This window comes from Capricornis sumatraensis, chromosome 5 (genome assembly GCF_032405125.1).
Source record: "Capricornis sumatraensis isolate serow.1 chromosome 5, serow.2, whole genome shotgun sequence".
In the NCBI taxonomy this organism is placed as follows: Eukaryota; Metazoa; Chordata; class Mammalia; order Artiodactyla; family Bovidae; genus Capricornis; species Capricornis sumatraensis.
In genome coordinates this window covers 102,506,929-102,528,883 of record NC_091073.1, presented here as the reverse complement: position 1 = coordinate 102,528,883, position 21,955 = coordinate 102,506,929, and the positions used below count along the sequence as shown (strand labels likewise).

Sequence of the window (21,955 nt, the reverse complement as noted above, 5' to 3'; positions counted from 1 at the left end):
TAACTAATACTGGTAAAGAAAGAACATCCAGCCTATTCCTAAAACCAAGAACAAATAGTAAAATCAGATTCTGAGGCAAGAGAACAATCTCTCAGCCATGCCAATATTTGTTATACCACTGAGATACATTTTTAATATTTATACATCTGGATATGCAACTCAGTATGTGAATATTTCATTGAATGTCATGGTCTTGGGTAAATGCAATTTAAAAAGGAAGACAAAATGCCAGGAGAAAATGAGCTAACTAGGAGGGAAAGAAAAGATCCAAGCAAGTGCTAAAGAAAGCGCTCTTGTAAATGTTTATGTGTTTCACAATGAGACTATATTCAAGCCTTTTTTTCCCATTTAATTAAAAATCAATAAAATTTATGTTGACTGAAGACTAAAATAAAAGAAAATCTAAACAAGAGCAATGGCTTGCCCCTGAGGATGCGCTTTGGTTTTATCATTTGTTTTAATTAGAAAGTTGCCGCATATCATCATAGTACTATCTGACTTTCTTATTGCATGAAATTAGTAGTTTCCTAATATTCTTTATGGTCCAATGATATGCTCTTTGGGCTCCCCAGGTGGCGCTCATAGTAAAACAACTCGCCTGCCAGTGCAGGAGACGTAAGAGATGCGGGTTCTATCCCTGGATCGAGAAGATCCCTGGGAGGTGGGCGTGGCAACCCACTCTGGTACTCTTGCCTGGAGAATCCCATGGACAGAGGAGCCTGGCGGGCTACAGCCCAAAGGGTTGCAAAGAGTCGGACACAACTGAAGCGACTTAGCAAGCACCCATGACATGTTCTTTGATCCTTGACTTGGTGAAATTCTTAGAATGACCCTCCTATTTACAAGCCCTGACCTCTGCCTCCATGAAGATGCCAATGTATGGTCAGACAAGGCTTTTGAGCCCATGAGGGAGGTGGGAGGGTGGCTGCAGGTCTTTCCACTCAGGTATCTTTCTACTCGCCACTAATCCTATCCAGAGGAGAAAAACAGCAGTGGCAACAGTACCATTAGAGGAGCAGGAAGCTAATTTTAGGATTTTTGCTTTGTCATCTTGTGCCTCCAGACAAATTGCATATGATGCTAACTATTGAAGGTCTGAGTTCCCCACCTTCAGAGTCTCTCCATTTATTTCCAAATACATTACAGACATTAAAGCAAGGGCCTCATTAATATTGTTCCCACTGCATCTTCAGGGCCCAAAACATGGGAAGAACTCAATAAATCTTTATAGAAAGAATGGATGGACAAATGAATGAATCTCTTCATCTCTCCATGTACCCATCAGTGGAGGTTGGAAAAAAAAAAAAAAACCTATGCTTCTTAGCACAGTAATTTCCCACTGAATTTTGCATGTAATACCATTAATTAACTCATCCATCCATTCAGACAATCACTTAGTCATTCATTTAATAAATATTTCTCATGCAGTTAGAAGTGCCTGGCCATCTGCTGAACACTGGGAACTTGGTCGTGAGCAAAGCTGGCATTGGTCCCCACCCTCACTGGGCTTACAGTCGAGCAGGGGAACCAGGCATTAAGTACATCGTCAAAAGCATGATGGACAGACATTTGTAACAGTGGAAAAGCAGGATTTAATGAAAATGAACATTGGTGGGGTTGAGGTGGGGGCTATCCAGTGAGAATGTCAAGGCCAACTGGATAAGAACCTTGATGATGACTTAACAGACATCTCCAAGAACACATCTGGCCCTACATGCCTCAGAGAGTAAACCACAAACAAACACGAAGGATGGGCTCTGAATCATTTGCAACAGAACTGGTGTCAGACATGTGATAGGACTTTTAAGCAGGAAAGCCTTGGTTCATGTAAGTTACTCTGGTTCGCTAAAAGGTTCCAGGTTTACACATTAGCACCATAGTCAGGAGATATCTTTTTTGCCCTAATTTGATCATCCATTCACTATGCTCCACTTATCTTATGAAGCAGGTTCCATACCTCTGTATAAGCATAAAGACACTCTGTACTTTTCAATTCTGATAGTAAGTTTTAATTTACTTTTTGTTGCTTCAGGGTGTTTAGAATAGATTAATGAGTAAATTCTTCTATAGTATTTGTTTCCTGGAGTTGTTTAAATGATGGATATAATTTTAGATCTCTAAATAAATGAACCTGTTTAACATAGTGTTTACATTGTTTGAACACGTGTAGCTTAAGGGAAGGAACTTGTCTGTAACAGCATTAGAACATAATTTACATTTCTTTTTCTTGCCATCTTAAGCATCTTTGCAGTCACATTCTCAGCTCACTGAGAAACATCACTAATCTAAAAGTAAGGTCTTTGCTATATGTAAAAAAGGAAAGAGGAAACCAGTTGAAAAGGCCACAGCGATAACTCTAAAACTGAGACATGGAAGCCTTTAAAAAGTCTCTAAGTCCAGCTGATGATTTCCCGGAAGGTTCTTGTGTTTTGGCTATATCTGGCTATCTTAACTGAGTCATCTGGGAATCACACAGCGAGATATCTGCCCCAGAAAACTGAAAGGGTACTGAATGCTAACCTGAGGGTGAGGAAAAGGAACTCTTTGGCTCTCATTTCTCGTTTCTTCCTTCTGAAATATGCCTCCAAAGAGGAAGACCTGAGCGGAAATAAAGGACACTGGCAGCGTGCGCTCCAACAGTGATGAGGAGAGGCTGTGACTGGAGTGCAGACCCACCCCCTAAGCCCCCAAACACAACGTTGTGATCCGCGTGTCACACCACATGGCAACATGAGGCCATACTCCAATACCACGAGGCTTAATTAAAATCACGTGTAGCTCTAAATCTTGGAGCAGGATTTTGGCTGTGGCTGAGTGCATCAAAACATTTGGAGGGTTAAAGTAAAAAAAAAAAATAAATAAATACAGTGTATATCACAGTGTAATAACCAGCAAAGCAGCTCATAAGCCTGCTATGCATGTTTTTTAACTTGCTTAAAATTAATAGCCATTGTGAGCAACAGCCGACATTTTACAGCCTTAGCAGCCAATAAACTCACCCGTATCTGAAGTAAGTGGTGAACTGTCTGCAGAGGCGGTGAGCAAGTTCTCGTTTACCACATGCTTGAGGACCGGCCAATACCAGCATGGGGTACGGGGCATCCAGACTAGACAGGGTGCTGCAATAAAGGGCAGAGCAGGCACAGGCGTTAATGCATCCGGCGTGGAAAGCTGCCCACGTCGCAGTCACGGTGAACCCGGCTATCTGGCACTTGCCATACGCAGACACGGTATGGAAGGATGGTCCTACTTTCCAGAAGCAAGTTGATTACAAAATAGCAAAGAACTTACTTTAACACCATTTTTAGAAGGAAAAACATGGTAGGAGAGATATTCATTTCTGGTGGATGGAGTTTTCCCCCAAGAAATTCAAAATGAAAGAAATAAGACTTGCCCTCTCAGAGGTAGTTTTCATATCTTTTTTTTTTAATAATTACTTTATTTTAATTGGAGGATACTTACTATACAATATTGTGATGGTTTTTGCCATACACCAACATGAATCAGCCATGGGGTATGCATGTGTCCCCCCATTCTGAACTTCTCCCACCTCCCTTTACACCCTATCCATCTGGGTTGTCCCAGGGCTTTGGGTGCCCTGCTTCATGCATCGAACTTGCACTGGTCATCTTTTTTACATATGGTAATATACATGTTTCAATGCTATTCTCTCAAATCATCCCACCCTCGCCTTCTCCCACTAAGTCCAAAAGTCTCTTCTGTGTCTCCTTTGCTCCCCTCAATGTAGGATCATCGTTACCATCTTTCTAAATTCCATATGTATGCATCAGTTTACAGTATTCGTCTTCCTCTTCCTGACTGACTTCACTCTGTATCATAGGCTCCAGTTCTTATCTATTGATTTAGAACACTGACGTGGAGACTTCCCTGGCGGTCCAATGGTTCAGAATCCTCCTTCCAACACAGAGGATGTGGGTTCAGTCCCTATCAGGGAACTAAGATCCCAGGTACCACGGGGCAGGTAAGGCTGCACACAACTCGAGAGGCCTACGTGCCACAAATACTGAGCCCTCAGGCTCTAGAGCTCAACTGCTGAAACCAGAGAGTGCCTGCGTGCCACAACGGAGACCCAGGGCAGCCAAAATAATAATAATAATAAAGATAAAATGGCAAATTTACTATAAAAAAGAACACATGTGTGCAAAGAAAATAATAATCACTAACATTTACATAAGCAATTACTATGTGCCAAGCACTAATGTAGGCATCTTACCCGCATTACCTCATTTAGTTATTGCAGGAAGCTAATGAATTCATTCTCCCCACTTCACACACGAAGAAACTGAAGTACATAGAGGTTAATTAACATGCTCAAAGTAACAGCTAGTAAGTAAGAGCTGGTATATGAATCTAGGCATGGCTTCCCAGTCTAAAAGACCAATTGGGGCTAATTTACATAAAATCTCTTACAACAGGCAGAGCTGAAGTGTGTGGGTTTCACTCATGACACAAATTCTAGAAATACAGACTAAAATATAATATTTTGAAAACAATATGGCTGAGGTGTAGATTCTATGAAGCACGGGGGCAGCACAGCATAAGTTTTCAATCTCTCTGAACACTCACAGAAAAACAGAAAAACTTGAGAACAGAAGTCCATGGAAAATGTGGATAACAAAACCAGACGAAAAGCCACAAAGCCACAAGACTTTTATGGCACTGGAATCTGTGCAGGAGGAAGGAGGAGGGAGTGATGGGCAGCATTTGAGAACAACAGAACCCCAGAACAACAGGTATCCAGAGAAAAGCAGGCAGGCTGGAACTGTACATGTCCAAAAGCCTACACATGAATGCTCATAAAAGCTGTATTTGCAGTAACCAAACACTGAGATCAGCCCAGATGTCCTTTGAGAGATGGTTGGTTAAACTAATTGTGGTGTATTCAACAAGGAATACTCAGCAACACAAAGGAGTGAACCATTGATACATTTAACAACTTGAATGAATCTCCAGTGAATGAGGCTAAGCAAAAAAAAAAAAAGTCAACCCTCAAAGGTTATACATATACTATATGATTCCATTTATATAGGGTCAGGGAAGATGAGAAGGATGGAGGCAGCTGTTGCTATTAAAGGGAAGCAAAGGGATTCACGTGACAAAACTCCTGTATCTTGACTGGAAGTATGTTGTGCTCAGTCGTCTCCGACTCTTTGCAACCCCATGGACTATACCCCCTCAGGCTCCTGTGTGCATGGGATTTCCCAGGCAAGAATACTGGAGTGGTTGCCGTTTCCTACTCCAGGGGATCTTCCCAACTCAGGGACTGAACCCACGTGTCTTGCATCTCCTGCCCTGGTAGGCAGATTCTTGACCACTGTGCCACCTGGGAAGTTACCCATTTCTATCTTGACTGGAGTGATGCTCACGTGAATCTACACATGATAAAATCGCACAGAACTAAACGTACACATGAGTCCATGCAAAACTGGTGAAATCTGATAAGGCTGATGGACTGTATCAATGTCAGGTTCCTGGTTTTGATATTCCACTACAGCTAAGCAAGACATTACCACTGAGGGAAACTGGGCGAAAGATATCTAGGCTTTCTCTGTATTATCTCTTACAACTGCATGTGAATCTAAAATTGCCTCGATAATTTTTATGTGATTAAAGAGAAAAAATTTTGAAAGAAGGTGATGAAAATTGAGGATAGGCAAAGAAGATCTACTTCCTAAAGGAGAAAACCAAAACCTACAGAACAGAGCAAATATTACAGACTGTCATTCAAGAAAAAAGCTTCCTGAAAAAATAAACAAAAAACAGTATACAACATACCTGAGGATATCAGCCCAGAACAACTGGGCTAGAAATGCTGTAACAATAATACTACGGCATAGTCTAGTGAAATTGCTGGACTTTAAAAAGGCAGTGTGTGCTGAACTGTGTCCAGTTATTTGCAACCCCATATACTGTAGCCCCGGAGAAGGCAATGGCACCCCACTCCAGTGTTCCTGCCTGGAGAATCCCAGGGACAGGGGAGCCTGGTGGGCTGCCGTCTATGGGGTCGCACAGAGTCGGACACGACTGAAGCGACTTAGCAGCAGCAGCAGCATACTGTAGCCCACCAGGCTCCTCTGTCCATGGGATTTTCCCAGGGAAGAATACTGGAGTAGGTTGCCATTTCCTTCTCCTTAAAAAAGGAAGAAGTGGGGGTAATTATTGAGCTAAAAAGAGAACACACAATTTATACAGGAGAGAAAATTAAATTGTCATCACATTTTTGACAGCAATTTTTGCACAAAAAGAAAATGGAGAAGCACTTTTAATATATTCAAGAAAAAAAAAGTGTGAGTCATCGCTTAAATGATTTTCAAGTGTAAAGGGCAGATAACCGTCCATATTATCAACATGGACAATTTCAAGAGATACTGATTGCACAGCCCTTCCTCAAGAATGTGCTAAAGAACAAGCTTCATACAACTAAAATGACTCAAGAGGCATCACTATAAGGACTGGAGGTGGGCAATAAATATGCAGTTACCCAGAGAACTAAGGCTAAATGACAGCAAAGGAGAAAGTACAGTGTGTGATGGATATATGCTCTGACAATATAAATATAGTGCCACTATTTTTTAAATGGAGTGATTGACACTTATATGAAATATATACAGTAGGCAAATTCATAGAGACAGAAAGTGTATTAGAAGTTACCAGGGGGTGGGGGTAGCAGGAAATGGGGAGTTATTACCTAAGGGCTACAGAGCTTCTGTTCCGGGTGATGAGAAACTTGGAAACAGATGGTGGTGATGGTCGCACAATACTGTGAATATAATTAAGGCCACTAAACTGTACACTTCCAAGTGGTTAAAATGGCACATTTTATATATATACATTTAAATATATATATATTTAACCAAAATAAAAAGCAATGGGGGATGGTTAACAGGAAGAACATCAGCAAAATGGTTTTAATGCTTCAGTAATTATTACTACTGGTATTCTGATACTGTTGTGGTATAGTATGGGACATTAAAAAAAGAGTAATCGTGGGATGTTCTAATTTCATCTTCTTTAATGTCTTTGGTGAGGGAGAAAAGGAGATACAGATGTAACACAGGTGAAGTTCCGTGAAAGCTCAACTATAGTCGTGAAGCTGAACTGTATCAACTAAGGAGGTATTTTACTATCTATTTACAGATAGAGCTACCTAGATGCAGATTAGATAAACATGAAAGATTAAGTAGACGTAATAGGTAGGTACAAATAGGCAAGATGGATGGATAGATGAATGGATGGATAGATGGATGGACAGAAAAAAGAATTAGGAGATGGATCAATGAATGGAAGGAAGGAAGGAGAGAGGGAGAGAAGGAAGGAAATCCATTCCTAGCTTCTGTCCACTAAAACACCTACAAAACAATGACCAACCCAGTGGTCAAGACTGTCTCTAGTGCCCACATTGTGATTGGGAAATACCATTTCTCACTAAAACGAACTAGGGCTTCTTGGAGAAATGGCTGATTTCAGAGTTCGGACAAGGCTTGGACAACATCAGTCTGGAGAACCCTGTCATATGAGAGAGCAAGAAAGCCATCACTGACTACCAGGCCAGGGTCAAGACAATATGCAAAATCCATTTTCATATTGGGATCCTTACTTCAGTCTCGCCAGGAGAGAGGACAGTGATTCCCTGGTATCACAGCCTACAAGTTCCAAGAGAAAGAGTCAGGGTTTCTTTCCTGGAGGTTGACTTCTGGGGCCCCCAGGGAGCTGTGTCCTGACCCAGGGTGGGAAGGACATGGCATGCCTCCTCCTGCCTCCACGAGCTTTACATCATGAACACTGCTCCATCCCAGGGCATCCAGGGTGGCTTGGCCATTTGCTATTCTCTGACAGCCAGAAATGATCAAGAAATGTGTGTTTATCAGACACTGCTGTAAATTTGCTTGATACATATTGTTATATAAATGCACCCTAAAGCATGAAACAACTAGCAATCTCATAAACTAGAAAAAGAAGTACAATGAGGACAATAAATGCCCTTCTTTTAAATCAAATGTGCTTTTCCAGATGTATGCAAATAAATGATAAATCATTTCACCTAGAGGGCTACCATAAATATATAAAACTGTCAACATCTACATGATTAAATTACATGTAAAAAATCATGTCCTGGATGCAAAATAAAACATTTTCTCTCTGTGGGAAACCAACCGGGTGAAGTACAGGAGCAGACCACATGAAGAAGAGGAACCATTTATAACCCAGAGATTTTACAAGTACTTTTAAAATGCCTTTGGGTACTGATAGAAATTCTGTATTATACTTATAGTGTCAATGGCCATCTGCTTCAACAGAGTGTTTAAAAAGAAATGGAGAAATTGTGGTAAATCTGTCTTCAAACTTAGAGGTGAGGGTCTCTATACCTGTGTTCAGCCAAGCTGGGTGACTCCTCCCTGTGGGGTTGATTGCAGCTCAGTGCAACCCCTGGAAAGGCTGTTTCGGTTTCCCTTCAGCGAGCAGGGACTCTAGGGACTCTAATATAGAAGCTGTGGTCACGGTTGTTCTTTGGCAGGGGTTTCTAGCATCCACTCACAGCTAAGGAAAAATTGTCAGTGGATAGAGACCATCACAGTTCTCTGCTGATGAGACGAGGGTCTGAGGTTCTCTCCTATAGCAGGTATATCGGCAAACTTTTTTTCTTTTTTTATTTCACCATCCTATGTCACAGGCTTCCCTGGTAGTAGCTCGATTGGTAAAGCATCCACCTGCAATGTGGGAGACCTGGGTTCAATCCCTGGGTTGGGAAGATCCCCTGGAGAAGGGAACAGCTACCCACTCCAGTACTCTGGCCTGGAGAATTCCATGGACTGTATAGTCCATGGGGGTCACAAAGAGTTGGACATGACTGAGTGACTTTCACTACCATGTCACAGGCTAGCCACCATTCAAGAGTCCAGGTGAAAGAGAGAAGTTGAATCCACTGATTGCCACACTTGGGAAAATGCCAACAAGGTAGTCCCATGTTTGAACATGTGATGATGAGATGCTATATCTGAGGCAACACAGCCTGTGAAATGAAGACCCGATCCCTTCCTCAGAGAGGTGAGAAAGCAGTGGGTCACAAGCGAGATGGCTAGGGCAATGAGGAGGTTGTCCTGTGCTGACCACCCCAAGTTCCACCCAGGGCGTCTCTCAGAATACCTGTCAAAGATCCTCTGCGGCTGCATCACGCTGTTGACCACATGGGTCATGTGGTCTTGGGCCGCGACCACTTCCGGGGGAGGGTTGTATTTATTCACGGCCGAGATCTTTTCCAGAATTAGAAATGCAAAGGGGAAAAAAAAATTCATTGTGCAAGAAAGACAAGACCTTCTTTACTGAAATATTCTAGACAAGCACCCCAGGAATCTGCGTTCACATCTACTCTAGCTTTCCTAAAACCTAAAGAGTGATAATTATTTTAAAATATTGAACTGGAACCCCTTGGTCACCTATTTCTTTATATTTTCTGGTTTGGGAGGGAAAAAGCAAAAAAAAAAACCAAAAACCCTCAAAAGTCTAAGATTACCTTTAATACAGTAAATGTTTCAACTTTTAGTAAGAGAAGAAGTTATAAAATTCTTAGTTCTAGATTCCAGGTAGCTGTTATTGTAGACGTTTTCCTCTTGCCATCATACCAAGAACTATTCCTATTATCTCAAATTCTACTAAACCTCCTCCTCTTTTAATATAACTTTCTCTTTTCCAAAGATACAGGCCTTTTCCTCATGACAGACAGCTGTCTGTTCCCCAGCTTTGCTATCACTCTAAATACAGTATACTTGTCTACCACATGTTTATCTAATGTGTGGTTTTGAATGTTATCCCCTTTGCAAAACATTAAAGGGAAAGAGAAATCTAATAAGTGCCTCTGAGTGTGAGAATAATAACAGACCAGCATCTATAACTATTTTTAACCAAGATTTCAGAAAGGCATTTATGAACTGGAATATATCTGCCTCTCTGCATATTTATACCTGCTTTTTCACTCCCATCTCAAATTTGCATCGGGTGTAAGAAACCCCTCATTAGTGGAGATTTCAGCTGACACCTGTCACGACAGCATGACAAATTGGCTACCATAGGTATGGTGTGGGGAAGCAGGTGCTAGCGTTCAAGGTCTGGTTACTCTCAAGTTGTGTGTCCAGAAAAGAATCATTATCTTAAAGAGGAGAATAAAGGACTTAAAACACCAGAGTAGCGATCTGAGTCCTTTACAGTGATGTGGTACAATGACATTGTAATGCATTTCATTATTAACTGAAGATCTAGAGGAACACAGAATCACACACCCCCCACATATGATAATTTTCCAAACTTGTAGTCAGCCTTACAGCTGCCAGCCTAGGTACATGCAGGCTGCTTCAGTCTCCCACAGCCAGTCTCCTTACTGTACCAAAAGCAGGCCTTTCACTGCCTTTGTGTTGACGCTCAGCTCTGCAGAGGGTCAAACAACTAGACTCTAGGACAAGGAAATGCTCCTTAAATAAATAATGAATGAGCATACTGTTAAATGCTCATTTCTGGATTGCAATGGTCCTGCAGCAGATGGCATGAGCTTTTGAACCTATCAACTCATAAACACATGAAATATGACTATATACCTTTTCGTCCACTTTAATCTTCTTCTGATCCAATTCTGTTAATCGAAGTAGCATAAAAATGACGAAGGACCAATAGTCAGGTTTTTCCTGTTTAAAATATCAAGAGGGTTATTTTGTTGCCTTCCTGTCCCCAAATTAATAAGCAGTAGCAGTCTGCTTTCATGAGCAAGGCCTTTTACCCACGAATGCGGTCATTCACACTCACACACTAGGTCTTTACATTTTCACAACTGCGGTCCCCTTATATTAACAACTCAAATGCAGGCTCTGCCTTGTAACTTATAAAGCTTTTCAAATGTGTGATCTTGTCAATCTCCCTGTGAGATAACCAGGACAAACCTGATTATCTTCATCTGTAAAGAGAAAAACACCTAAGGCTCAGGGAGGTGAAGTATTTCATCCAATGTTCCATGGCCAGTGACTGAAACCCTATCTTCTAACTTAGAGGAGTTTCATTATTATAATAGTAGCAGTCCTTATTATTAATTCTTCATTATTTCTTTGTGTTGTTTTATATTAATTTTGTATCATTAATTATGAATTTGTTTTACAATAATAAAATGATATTCATTTATAGAACAATTCCCTTAATACTCTATCATCTGCTGTGTTAGGATTATCTGCTTTTTAGAAATATAATTAATTACGTTGTACCAAGAAGCTAGGTCTCTTTGAAGGCAAAGATATTAAGTGGGTGATGCATTTTTTAGATGAGAATACACTCGATAGGAATATACAATGGCATCTTTTGTGTACTTCAAAGTGCATATGTGGGAGGGGTTTATAAATAAATGAGGTAACATGTGTGAAAGGGTCTGTGCTCTTTATGAGTCTGGAACTGGGAGGGATGGCCACTTTAAACCCCTTCCTCTCCAGGGATGCTTTTACATTGTCTGCCACTATTCCCATACCAAGCACTGTTTTTACTCTCAGACTGTACTTTTCATTTTTCATTTTGATTTTTTGCCTGCCTAGTTATGTTTCTCAAGTCGTACACGCACAAAGAAAGGTACTCAGAGATACATACAAATTCAAGAATCTACGGTAGAGTGAGAGGAGGATATAGATTCAAAGGGGAATGAATGACATTTGCACAAAAAGGGAGGGAAACAGAGTTGAGCAGAAAGGATCTATCATTGGCGACAAAAAAGAGAGCATCCAGAAAAAAGAAAAAGTCTGCATATTTGATATCCAAAGGTGAAGAATCACTAGGAAATATATGATTTTTTCCTATAATCATTTTACAATGCCAGTTTTACAGCAATCCCCAGGATAATTTCTTTAGGTGTCTAATCTTAGACTTCTCCCTGATATAAAATAGGAGCCACATTCCATCTACGCCTCAGGCATTCTTGCACTAAAAAGACATTGCTCTATAATCTCAATAGCTCCCTCTTGATAATCTTTATTACCACGTGGATGAGTCACAAATGGTCATACAGAGCAGACAACTAATATTCAATTTCAGGCTTTACCTGCACTGATGGGGGAGCACGGGTGTGACTTTGCTTACCCTTCTAATAGAGAATGGTGATAAACACACTGTATTCACATTCTTCATGTTCTATCAAAAGTATTTCATAAAGAAGAATTCCAAGAATGTTCTTATCCCTACCTCCCACCCCCAAAACAAAGGACGTCTTACCCGAATTGGATTTCTCAGAAGATTGAGAACTCGAAGGAGAGGTAGGTTTTCAATGTATTCTATTTCACCCAGCTCAGCAATCTGTTTATCCGAAAAACAAACACACACACACAGAGAAAATATTATCAACAGGCTAAATGTACCAAGACAACAGAGAACATAATATAAGAGGAGCTACTTCGGATCCTTTAAACTCAACTTATTTTAAAAAGTCAGTTCAGTTCAGTCGCTCAGTCGTGTCCGACTCTTTGCGACCCCATGAATTGCAGCACGCCAGGCCTCCCTGTCCATCACCATCTCCCGGAGCTCACTCAGACTCATGTCCATCGAGTCAGTGATGGCATCCAGCCATCTCGTCCTCGGTCGTCCCCTTCTCCTCCTGCCCCCAATCTCTCCCAGCACCAGAGTCTCTTCCAATGATCAACTCTTCACATGAGGTGGCCAAAGTACTGGAGCTTCAGCTTTAGCATCATTCCTTCCAAGGAAATCCCAGGGCTGATCTCCTTCAGAATGGACTGGTTTGGTCTCCTTGCAGTCCAAGGGACTCTCAAGAGTCTTCTCCAACACCACAGTTCAAAAGCATCAATTCTTCAGCACTCAGCCTTCTTCACAGTCCAAATTTCACATCCATACATGACTACTGGAAAAACCATAGCCTTGACTAGACAGACCTTAGAAGAGGTGGCAAGAATACACGGAAGAACTGTACAAAAAAGATCTTCACGACTCAGATAATCATGATGATGTGATCACTCATCTAGAGCCAGACATCCTGGAATGTGAAGTCAAGTGGGCCTTAGAAAACATCACTATGAACAAAGATAGTGGAGGTGATGGAATTCCAGTTGAGCTGTTTCAAATTCTGAAAGATGATGCTGTGAAAGTGCTGCACTCAATATGTCAGCAAATTTGGAAAACTCAGCAGTGGCCACAGGACTGGAAAAGGTCCGTTTTCATTCCAATTCCAAAGAAAGGCAATGCCAAAGAATGCTCAAACTACCGCATAATTGCACTCATCTCACATGCTAGTAAAGTAATGCTCAAAATTCTCCAAGCCAGGCTTCAGCAATACCTGAACCATGAACTCCCTGATGTTCAAGTTGGTTTTCGAAAAGGCAGAGGAATCAGACATCAAATTGCCAACATCTGCTGGATCATGGAAAAAGCAAGAGAGTTCCAGAAAAACATCTATTTCTGCTTTATTGACTATGCCAAAGCCTTTGAAACTGTGGAAAATTCTGAAAGAGATGGGAATACCAGACCACCTAACCTGCCTCTCGAGAAATTTGTATGCAGGTCAGGAAGCAACAGTTAGAACTGGACATGGAACAACACACTGGTTCCAAATAGGAAAAGGAGTACGTCAAGGCTGTATATTGTCACCCTGCTTATTTAACTTCCATGTAGAGTACATCATGAGAAACGCTGGACTGGAAGAAGCACAAGCTGGAATCAAGATTGCCGGGAGAAATATCAATAACCTCAGACATGCAGATGACACCACCCTTATGGCAGAAAGTGAAGAGGAACTAAAAAGCCTCTTGATGAAAGGGAAAGAGGAGAGGGAAAAAGTTGGCTTAAAGCTCAACATTCAGAAAACGAAGATCATGGCATCTGGTCCTATCACTCCATGGGAAATAGATGGGGAAACAGTGGAAACAGTGTCAGACTTTATTTTGGGGCTCCAAAATCACTGAAGATGGTGACTGCAGCCATGAAATTAAAAGACGCTTACTCCTTGGAAGAAAAGTTATGACCAACCTAGATAGCATATTCAAAAGCAGAGACATTTTAAAAATTGCTCTTGTGAATATCTAGCTTTTCAATAAGAATTCCATAAAGTCACACAGAACAAGGGAATTACTGCGTGTTCCTTCAATAAATGTAAACTCACAGCCACATTTTCTCTTCTCCCCTCTGGATAGAGAACAGTGAGGTAGAGAGATGTTCCTCATCTCATCCATATTTAAGGCAGGAATAAAATAGTATGTAGAAACAGAGAAAATGCAAAAAAGGTACGCATGGGCTACGTGGCTCTCCCGATCACTCATCCTTCTAGCATTCAGTTCCCCAGTCCCCGTCCCCATCACTGCTTCCACTGGTTATTGTGGTTGTTTGTGACTGGGGAAGCCTTCTTACTGCACACAGCTCTATCATTTTATCAATGAGGTCACTGTTTTAAGAAAAGATAGAAATGGCAAGTTGTATGACATATTTCTTGATCTCAATGTTACATGACTTCACCTGAAAACTCTTTGCTAAACTATACATTTATGAGTTATACATAACTCTTGAGGAGACTCTCAAGAATCTTCTCCAACAACATGGATTGAAAGCAACAATTCTTCGGCTGTGTAGATCACAACAAACTGTGGAAAATTCTTAAAGAGCTGGGAATACCAGACCACCTTACCTGCCTCCTGAGAAACCAGTATGTAGATCAAGAAGCAATAGTTAGAACCAGACATGGAACCATGTAATGGTTCAAAATTGGGAAAGGAGTACATCAAGGCTGTATATTGTCACCCTGATTATTTAATTTATATGGAGAGTATGGCATGCGAAATGCCAGGGTGGATGAAGCACAAGCTAGAATCAAGACTGCCAGGAGAAATATTAATAACCTCAGACAGGCAGATGACATCACCCTTATGGCAGAAAGTGAAGAGGAGCTAAACAGCCTCTAGGTGAAGATGAAAGAAGAGAGTGAAAAAGGTGGCTTAAAGCTCAACATTCAAACAACTAAGATCATGGCATCTGGTCCCATCACTTCATGGCAAATAGATAGGGAAACAATGGAAATATTGACAGACTTTATTTTGGAGAGCTCAAAAATCACTGCAGATGGTGACTGCAGCCATGAAATTAAAAGACACTTGCTCCTTGCAAGAAAAGCTATGACTAAACTAGACAGCATATTAAAAAAGCAGAGACATTATTTTGCCAACAAAGATCTGTCTAGTCAAGGCTATGGTTTTTCCAGTAGTCATGTATGTATGTGAGAGTTGGGAGTATAAAGAAAGCTGAGCACTGAAGAGATACATTTGAATTGCAGTGTTGGAGAAGACTCTGGGGAGTCCCTTGGACTGCAAGGAGATCCAATCAGTCCATCCTAAAGGAGATCAGTCCTGAGTGTTCACTGGAAGGACTGATTCTGAAGCTGAAGCTCCAATACTTTGGCCACCTGATGCGAAGAACTCACTCACTGGAAAAGACCCTGATGCTGGGAAAGATTGAAGGCAGGAGAAGAGGATGACAGGATGAGATGGTTGGGGTGCGTCACTGACTCGATGGACATGAGTTTGAGCAAGCTGCAGGAGATGGTTAAGGACAGGGAAGTCTGGCGTTCTGCAGTCCATGGGGCCGCAAACTCGGACACGACTGAGTGACTGAAAAACAACCACCACAAAACCATATGAAGAGATTTGGAACCTGGTCTTATGACTTCTTAGGTCTTATGACATCTTAAGTCTAATGACTTTATGAAGTCTTTGACTTCATACGACATATGGGACAGTGAACAAACGAATTAACCCTAGAAGTTGACAATTTAATATGCAAGTCACATAAAAATGAGGAGGAACAGTTTTTCCTTTTATTAAAAATCCACTCTTGCCAGTCCTTAAGACTGTCTTTTTTTAATTTCTTTGGAAGGACTGATGCTAAAGCTGAAACTCCAGTACTTTGGCCACCTCATGTGAAGAGTGGACTCATTGGAAAAGACTTTGATGCTGGGAGGGATTGGGGGCAGGAGGAGAAGGGGACGACCGAGGATGAGATGGCTGGATGGCATCACGGACTCAATGGACGCGAGTCTGAGTGAACTCCGGGAGTTGGTGATGGACAGGGAGGCCTGGCGTGCTGTGATTCATGGGGTCGCAAAGAGTCGGACACGACTGCGCGACTGAACTGAACTGAACTGAATGGAAGTTCACTGGAGAAAGAGTCATTGGATCTAGCTAATGAGCACCGTCACGGCTGAACAGAGAAATGTCTCCTCAGAAATGCATCTTACCCCAGATAGTCTCTATGTCTCTTTTAGGGTCAGGCCGACTTTTCATTTTCAAGAAGTAAATAATCAACTTACTTGTGAGATCTTTCCCAAAAATACAACAAAGTACTCAAGATGAATTAAATCACAATGTAGATCTTTTTGCACAAGAAGTGAGCTACAGGTACCAACTGAATATATCATTATTAGGAGCACACACGCTTTATTAAAAATAAAATATAATTCAGAGTGAAAGCCAATTGATATAGTTTTTGAAGTAATGTGTGCATTAAGCCAAAATGGAAACTAAATAAGTCCAGTCTCCAAATTTATTCAAGTTGCAAACACAGGCTATTGTTACAAATAAAAAAAGTGAAGTCGCTCAGTCATATCCAACCCTTTGCGACCCCATGGACTGTAGCCTACCAGGCTCCTCCATCCATGGGATTTTCCAGGCAAGAGTACTGGAGTGGGTTGCCACTTTCTTCTCCAGGGGATCTTCCTGACCCAGGGATTGAACCCAGGTCTCCCGCATTGCAGGCAGACGCTTTACAACCCAGGTCTCCCACATTGCAGGCAGACGCTTTACCATCTGAGCCACCAGGGAAGTTCTGACAATTCACTTCCTGTGTCTCTTCTCATTAAATGGAGGCAACACCAGCCTGAGGCTATTCTCTTGGCTCCAGTTTCCCTGCTCTGACATGTCAGACATTCCTAATGCGATCTTTCTACCCCAAATTTCACATGAACATAGCTATTTCACAAAGTCATGTGCACTTAGTTCCAGTTAAACCTTCAAAATAATGAAACCAGGAATGTTTAAATGCTAAGAATCACTATTTATATTAAAAAAAAAAAAAGTCCTTCACCTATTGCTCCAGGAGGCTTTCTAGAATATTTCTGAGCTGGCACTGAATGTGATAGCACTTGAGACATTAATAATGGGTCCTAATATGTCCTCTTATGTAGACACTAAAACCAAGACACGTAAAGTATGACATTACCTTATTATCCTCGAGGTTGATCACTTCCAAGAAATCATGACCCTCTAAGCCTTGGAGGCTACTGATCTGATTCTGGCTCAGATCGAGGATCTGCAGGACTCTTAGGTCATCCAAACCTGTGATCTTCTCAATCTGGTTATTGCTCTAAAATTGATAAAAAATACACTTAATGTCCTAAAGAGAAAACTGCAGTGACAAGTTTTCATTCTGGGTACACTGCCTCAAACCACTTAAAATCAGTAAGACATTCTTGTCTCCCTCCATTCCCATCATTCACCTCCCTAAACACATATACATACATCATAGAAAGAAATCATGGTATTTCAGCTGAAAGACTCAGAACATAGTATTTTTTGCTACAGATAAGCAGATGAATGTTCATAAGAACATTGTTCAATAGGAACAATAAAAGCTAGGCAGTATAAAATTTGGACATTGCTAACCTCAAGCCTAATGGCAGCATGACTCCATGCTCCTCTTTAGAAATATAAATTTAACAACAATTCTTTCATGGCCATTTTAACAAACCACTTGACCACTACAACTCCCACATCTACTCTGTCTTCAGAAATATTCTGAATATAATCACTTCATATCACAAGGTTTGTGGTAGTCTGATATATGCTTCTGCTCATTCATGCTCTTGGTACCTTTCTCTCCTCTTGAATCCAGGCTGCACCTATGATCTGCCTTAACCCAAAGAATATGGCACAAGTGTCCTAGTTACAAATTCTAAGACTTAAGAAGGCGTGGCATTGGCTCCTTTTGTGTCTTGGAGCCCTGAGCTGCCATGTAAGAACTCTAGCTCCTCTAGAAAGAATCTGCGGAGATGTTAAAGAGAGAGGAGCCCTGAGACTAGAGAGAGAGAAGAAACTCAGCTATTGCAGCATCTCAGCTGAGCCCAGCCCCCAGTCAATCTGCTAGCTGTACATGGCAAGACCAGCAGAACCACCCAGCTGAGCCCAGCTCAGATTACAGAACTGCAAAATAACAAAATGGTTAACTAATAGAATTTCTCAACACCACTACATTTTGGGGTGGCATGCTCTAGAACAATACACACACAAACTAAGTTCTTAAATAATTCACACATAAACATCTTCTTAGACAACACCATGAAACAGAGAAAGATATAAGACTTAAATGGTGTTCTCTTTTCCAACCCCCATGAACCCATAACACAAATTATGGTGGTAACAACAATTTGCATTTTCTTGTACATTTCCCAACACACGCAAAATTCCTTGGGCTCATTAGTCTTTGAAGTATAAGAAAATGTCCCAGTAAAGCTAAACTCTGAGTTGAGAATCACGACAAAGACTAATTTTGAGGTTTCTACTAATGCCATGTTATACCCATCCTTAAACTTTTAAAACTTTTACTGAGGACCTTATAACTAAAAAATTTTAGTATTCTCTACCATCTAAAACATTTTTCCTGGTACATGCTTCCTGATACATTTAATAGTAAGAGCTCATTTTCACCCAATTTTTCATAAGATTTCACTTTAATAATGAGCAAGATTTATATTCATTAATATAATTTTATGGTTCTTTAAAATATATTAATAAAATGTTGATAATCTATAAAGCTAGATGATAGCACGTGGGGATTCATTAAACTATTCCCTTTATTTTTATATATGTCTGAAAAATTCCATAATGAGAAGGAAGAACACTAATGACCCCATTTGCCTAAGTCAAATTTCCTACTGTTCAAAAAAGTTCTAGAAACAGTAATAGAAAAAGGAAAGGAAAAAACTATACTGAACATAATATCCATATTAATTTAACTTATTGAAATAGGGCCTCAGTATTCTATTTAAAATACACCCACATATCAAATTTACATACATAATACACTTCTTTCTAAAGACTTTTGATGTGCCATCGATGTGGAAGATAAACTGTAATTCTTTTTTAGTGTGTCTCTGATGGCTTTCAAAGTGGTAGATGCCCAAGAGCAGAGTAAGGCACAGAAATGTTTAATTGGATAGTCTATGGTCATAGGAGAAAGCAGAACTTGAGAAATATGTCAAATCAGAATTTGAGTTGAAAGTCATCTAGTCAAATCTTTTATCCAGTGATGAAAAACTGATGCGTCTCTCCTCAAAGCACATGACGAGTTTCTGCAAGAACAGTTCTTGCACTTTTCATCATGTTGAGCAGGGAAAAGGGAGCAGTTAGAAACTAGTTTATTAAATAAATGAAATGAGAAATAGTCTCAATCTCCCAAGCTGGGAGGGGGAAAAAAAAACAAATGACGTTTACTGAGACACAATGATTTTTTGAAGTTTGGAATGGATTGTCCTTACTTGCTAAAGGAGGTGGCTGGCAGAACAGACCATGAGTGAACCACATTTTCCCTTAATATTTATTGTAAAAGTAGGGAATTAACAATTGGTTTGTATAGTGAATGGCTCTTTTTTTTCCTCTGAATTTATCTCAGTAAAGTGAATTACTTTCAGCAGTACAATTGTTTTACTGATACCACAATTCTTTTAAAAAGCATGAAAAACTATTGAAACAAATGAGTCTCATTTTATGTATTTTATTAATATACAGAAAAGAAAACTTTACCATTCTCAAACATTTTGAAGAAAATGAATGATGGAAAATTCTGTATTTTCTAGTTAATCTTGGATGATGGGAAAGGGAATGGGGAACAATCCATCTAATCTACTTGTAGGAAAAGTAAGTTTTCTTATGCTTTTTCTAAAAGCTGCTTGAGATGAAACTGTCAACACAGTTTACTTATTCAGTTATTGAAACAAGGTCTTACGATAAAAGTGCTATGTGTTGTTATTCTTAATAACGAGCTGAATTCTCATTCCTTATGCGCAGCTGTATATCTCTTTCCACATACCATGCTCTACTTAAAGTGAACAGGAATGCAATGTAAAAAGATACATAAAGAAAAGCATAAAGTTGCAACAAGCTGCAAATTGAATAGAACATACTGCCAAGAATCCTTCAAATTATCATAATTTTAAAATGTGACTTTCTTTTATAATTTTTAAGTTTGCAATTTGACTTGCTGAAGTCATTTTCATTTACAGCTTTGCCACTGTGCCTTAGTGGACAGAAAATATGAAACTTCAGGGGAATAATTAAACTTTACCACGTCTCTACTGGCAGTCAGTAGTTTGCCCTCATCTAATTCACTGTAAGGAGTGAAGAGTCTTGAAAAAGCACTTCAGGCTTCAAGCTTGGGGAAAGAAAAATTAACACATAACCCACCACCAGCTGTCTGTGGTTAAACAAGACAGAAAGAATGCATCATATCTGTAAAAAAAATCTGCAGATAACCCAAGATGCCATCCTAAACAACAGTTCAACAATCTTCTGTGGGATAGTTAACATAAGAAATTAATAAATTACTAGTCTCATGGCTTAAAATCCTTGCCTATCCTGTGACAGATTAAATGAAGAACAGAAAAGCCATCTAAGGGTAGGAAGGAAGCAGAAAGCCTCCTAGATCATCCACAAACTACTTTATCAGCCCCCGAACTAGTGAGCTAGACTATTACTTCAAAAATACTGTATATATGGTTGGAACTAATATGACCCTGCTGATTTTTAAGTAAGTTGTCTATGTTTTCATTCAGTCACAGTCACAGAGCATGTCATATAGCTTAAGGATAGTGCTCTTCATGGGGAAAAAATTTATCGCAGCACTGTTTATAATAGCCAGGACATGGAAACAACCTAGATGTCCATCAGCAGATGAATGGATAAGAAAGCTTTGGTACATGTACACAATGGAGTATTACTCAGCCGTTAAAAAGAATTCATTTGAATCAGTTCTGATGAGATGGATGAAACTGGAGCCGATTATACAGAGTGAAGTAAGCCAGAAAGAAAAACACCAATACAGTATACTAACACATATATATGGAATTTAGAAAGATGGCAATGATGACCCTGTATGCAAGACAGGAAAAAAGACACAGCTGTGTATAACGGACTTTTGGACTCAGAGAGAGAGGGAGAGGGCGGGATGATTTGGGAGAATGGCATTCTATCATGTATACTATCATGTAAGAATTGAATCGCCAGTCTATGTCTGACGCAGGATACAGCATGCTTGGGGCTGGTGCATGGGGATCACCCACAGAGATGTTATGGGGAGGGAGGTGGGAGGGGGTTTCATGTTTGGGAACACATGTAAGAATTAAAGATTTTAAAATTTAAAAAAAAAAAAAAAATTTAAAATATTAACTTTCTGAAGGAAATTGTTCATTTATTCTCAGCCAGAGAGAATAAATGAACTTTATTTACTTATTCATTCGTAATAAATTATGAATAAATTTATTCATAATTCTGGTTTTCTAGAATGGGAGACTAGCATATAGTGATATAAAAGGATTGCCAAAATTCAGTGCCCAGTGGTTCATTTGAAAGTAATGAAGGTTTTTTTTTTTTGTGCAATGACGCTTTAACTGCAATAAATATTACTCTTCTTCATGTTGTTTAGTCACTAAATCGTTTCCGACTCTGCAACCCCATGGACAATAGCCTGCCAAGTTCCTCTGTTCATGGCATTTCCCAGGCAAGAATACTGGAGTGAGTGCCATTTCCTTCTCCAGGGGATCTTCCCGACCCAGGGATCAAACCTGTGTCTCTTGCATTGGCAGGTGGATTCTTTACTGCTGAGCCACCAGGGAAGTCCAAATATTATGCTTAAATATGTTTAACTATTATTGCAT

The 21,955-nt window shown here is 40.2% G+C and overlaps 1 protein-coding gene across 1 annotated transcript in view; it reads right to left on the bottom strand.

The window, feature by feature from the left end:
* Window positions 1-21,955, bottom strand: part of LRGUK (leucine rich repeats and guanylate kinase domain containing) — a 103,158-nt gene that overhangs the window by 51,006 nt on the left and 30,197 nt on the right. The window contains exons 7-11 of the mRNA XM_068973246.1: window positions 17,248-17,391; window positions 12,253-12,333; window positions 10,608-10,694; window positions 9,166-9,272; window positions 3,000-3,119 (exon numbers count right to left, since the gene is read on the bottom strand). Coding sequence (XP_068829347.1) covers window positions 3,000-3,119; window positions 9,166-9,272; window positions 10,608-10,694; window positions 12,253-12,333; window positions 17,248-17,391 — 539 coding nt within the window. The remainder of the gene's footprint in view (window positions 1-2,999; window positions 3,120-9,165; window positions 9,273-10,607; window positions 10,695-12,252; window positions 12,334-17,247; window positions 17,392-21,955) is intronic.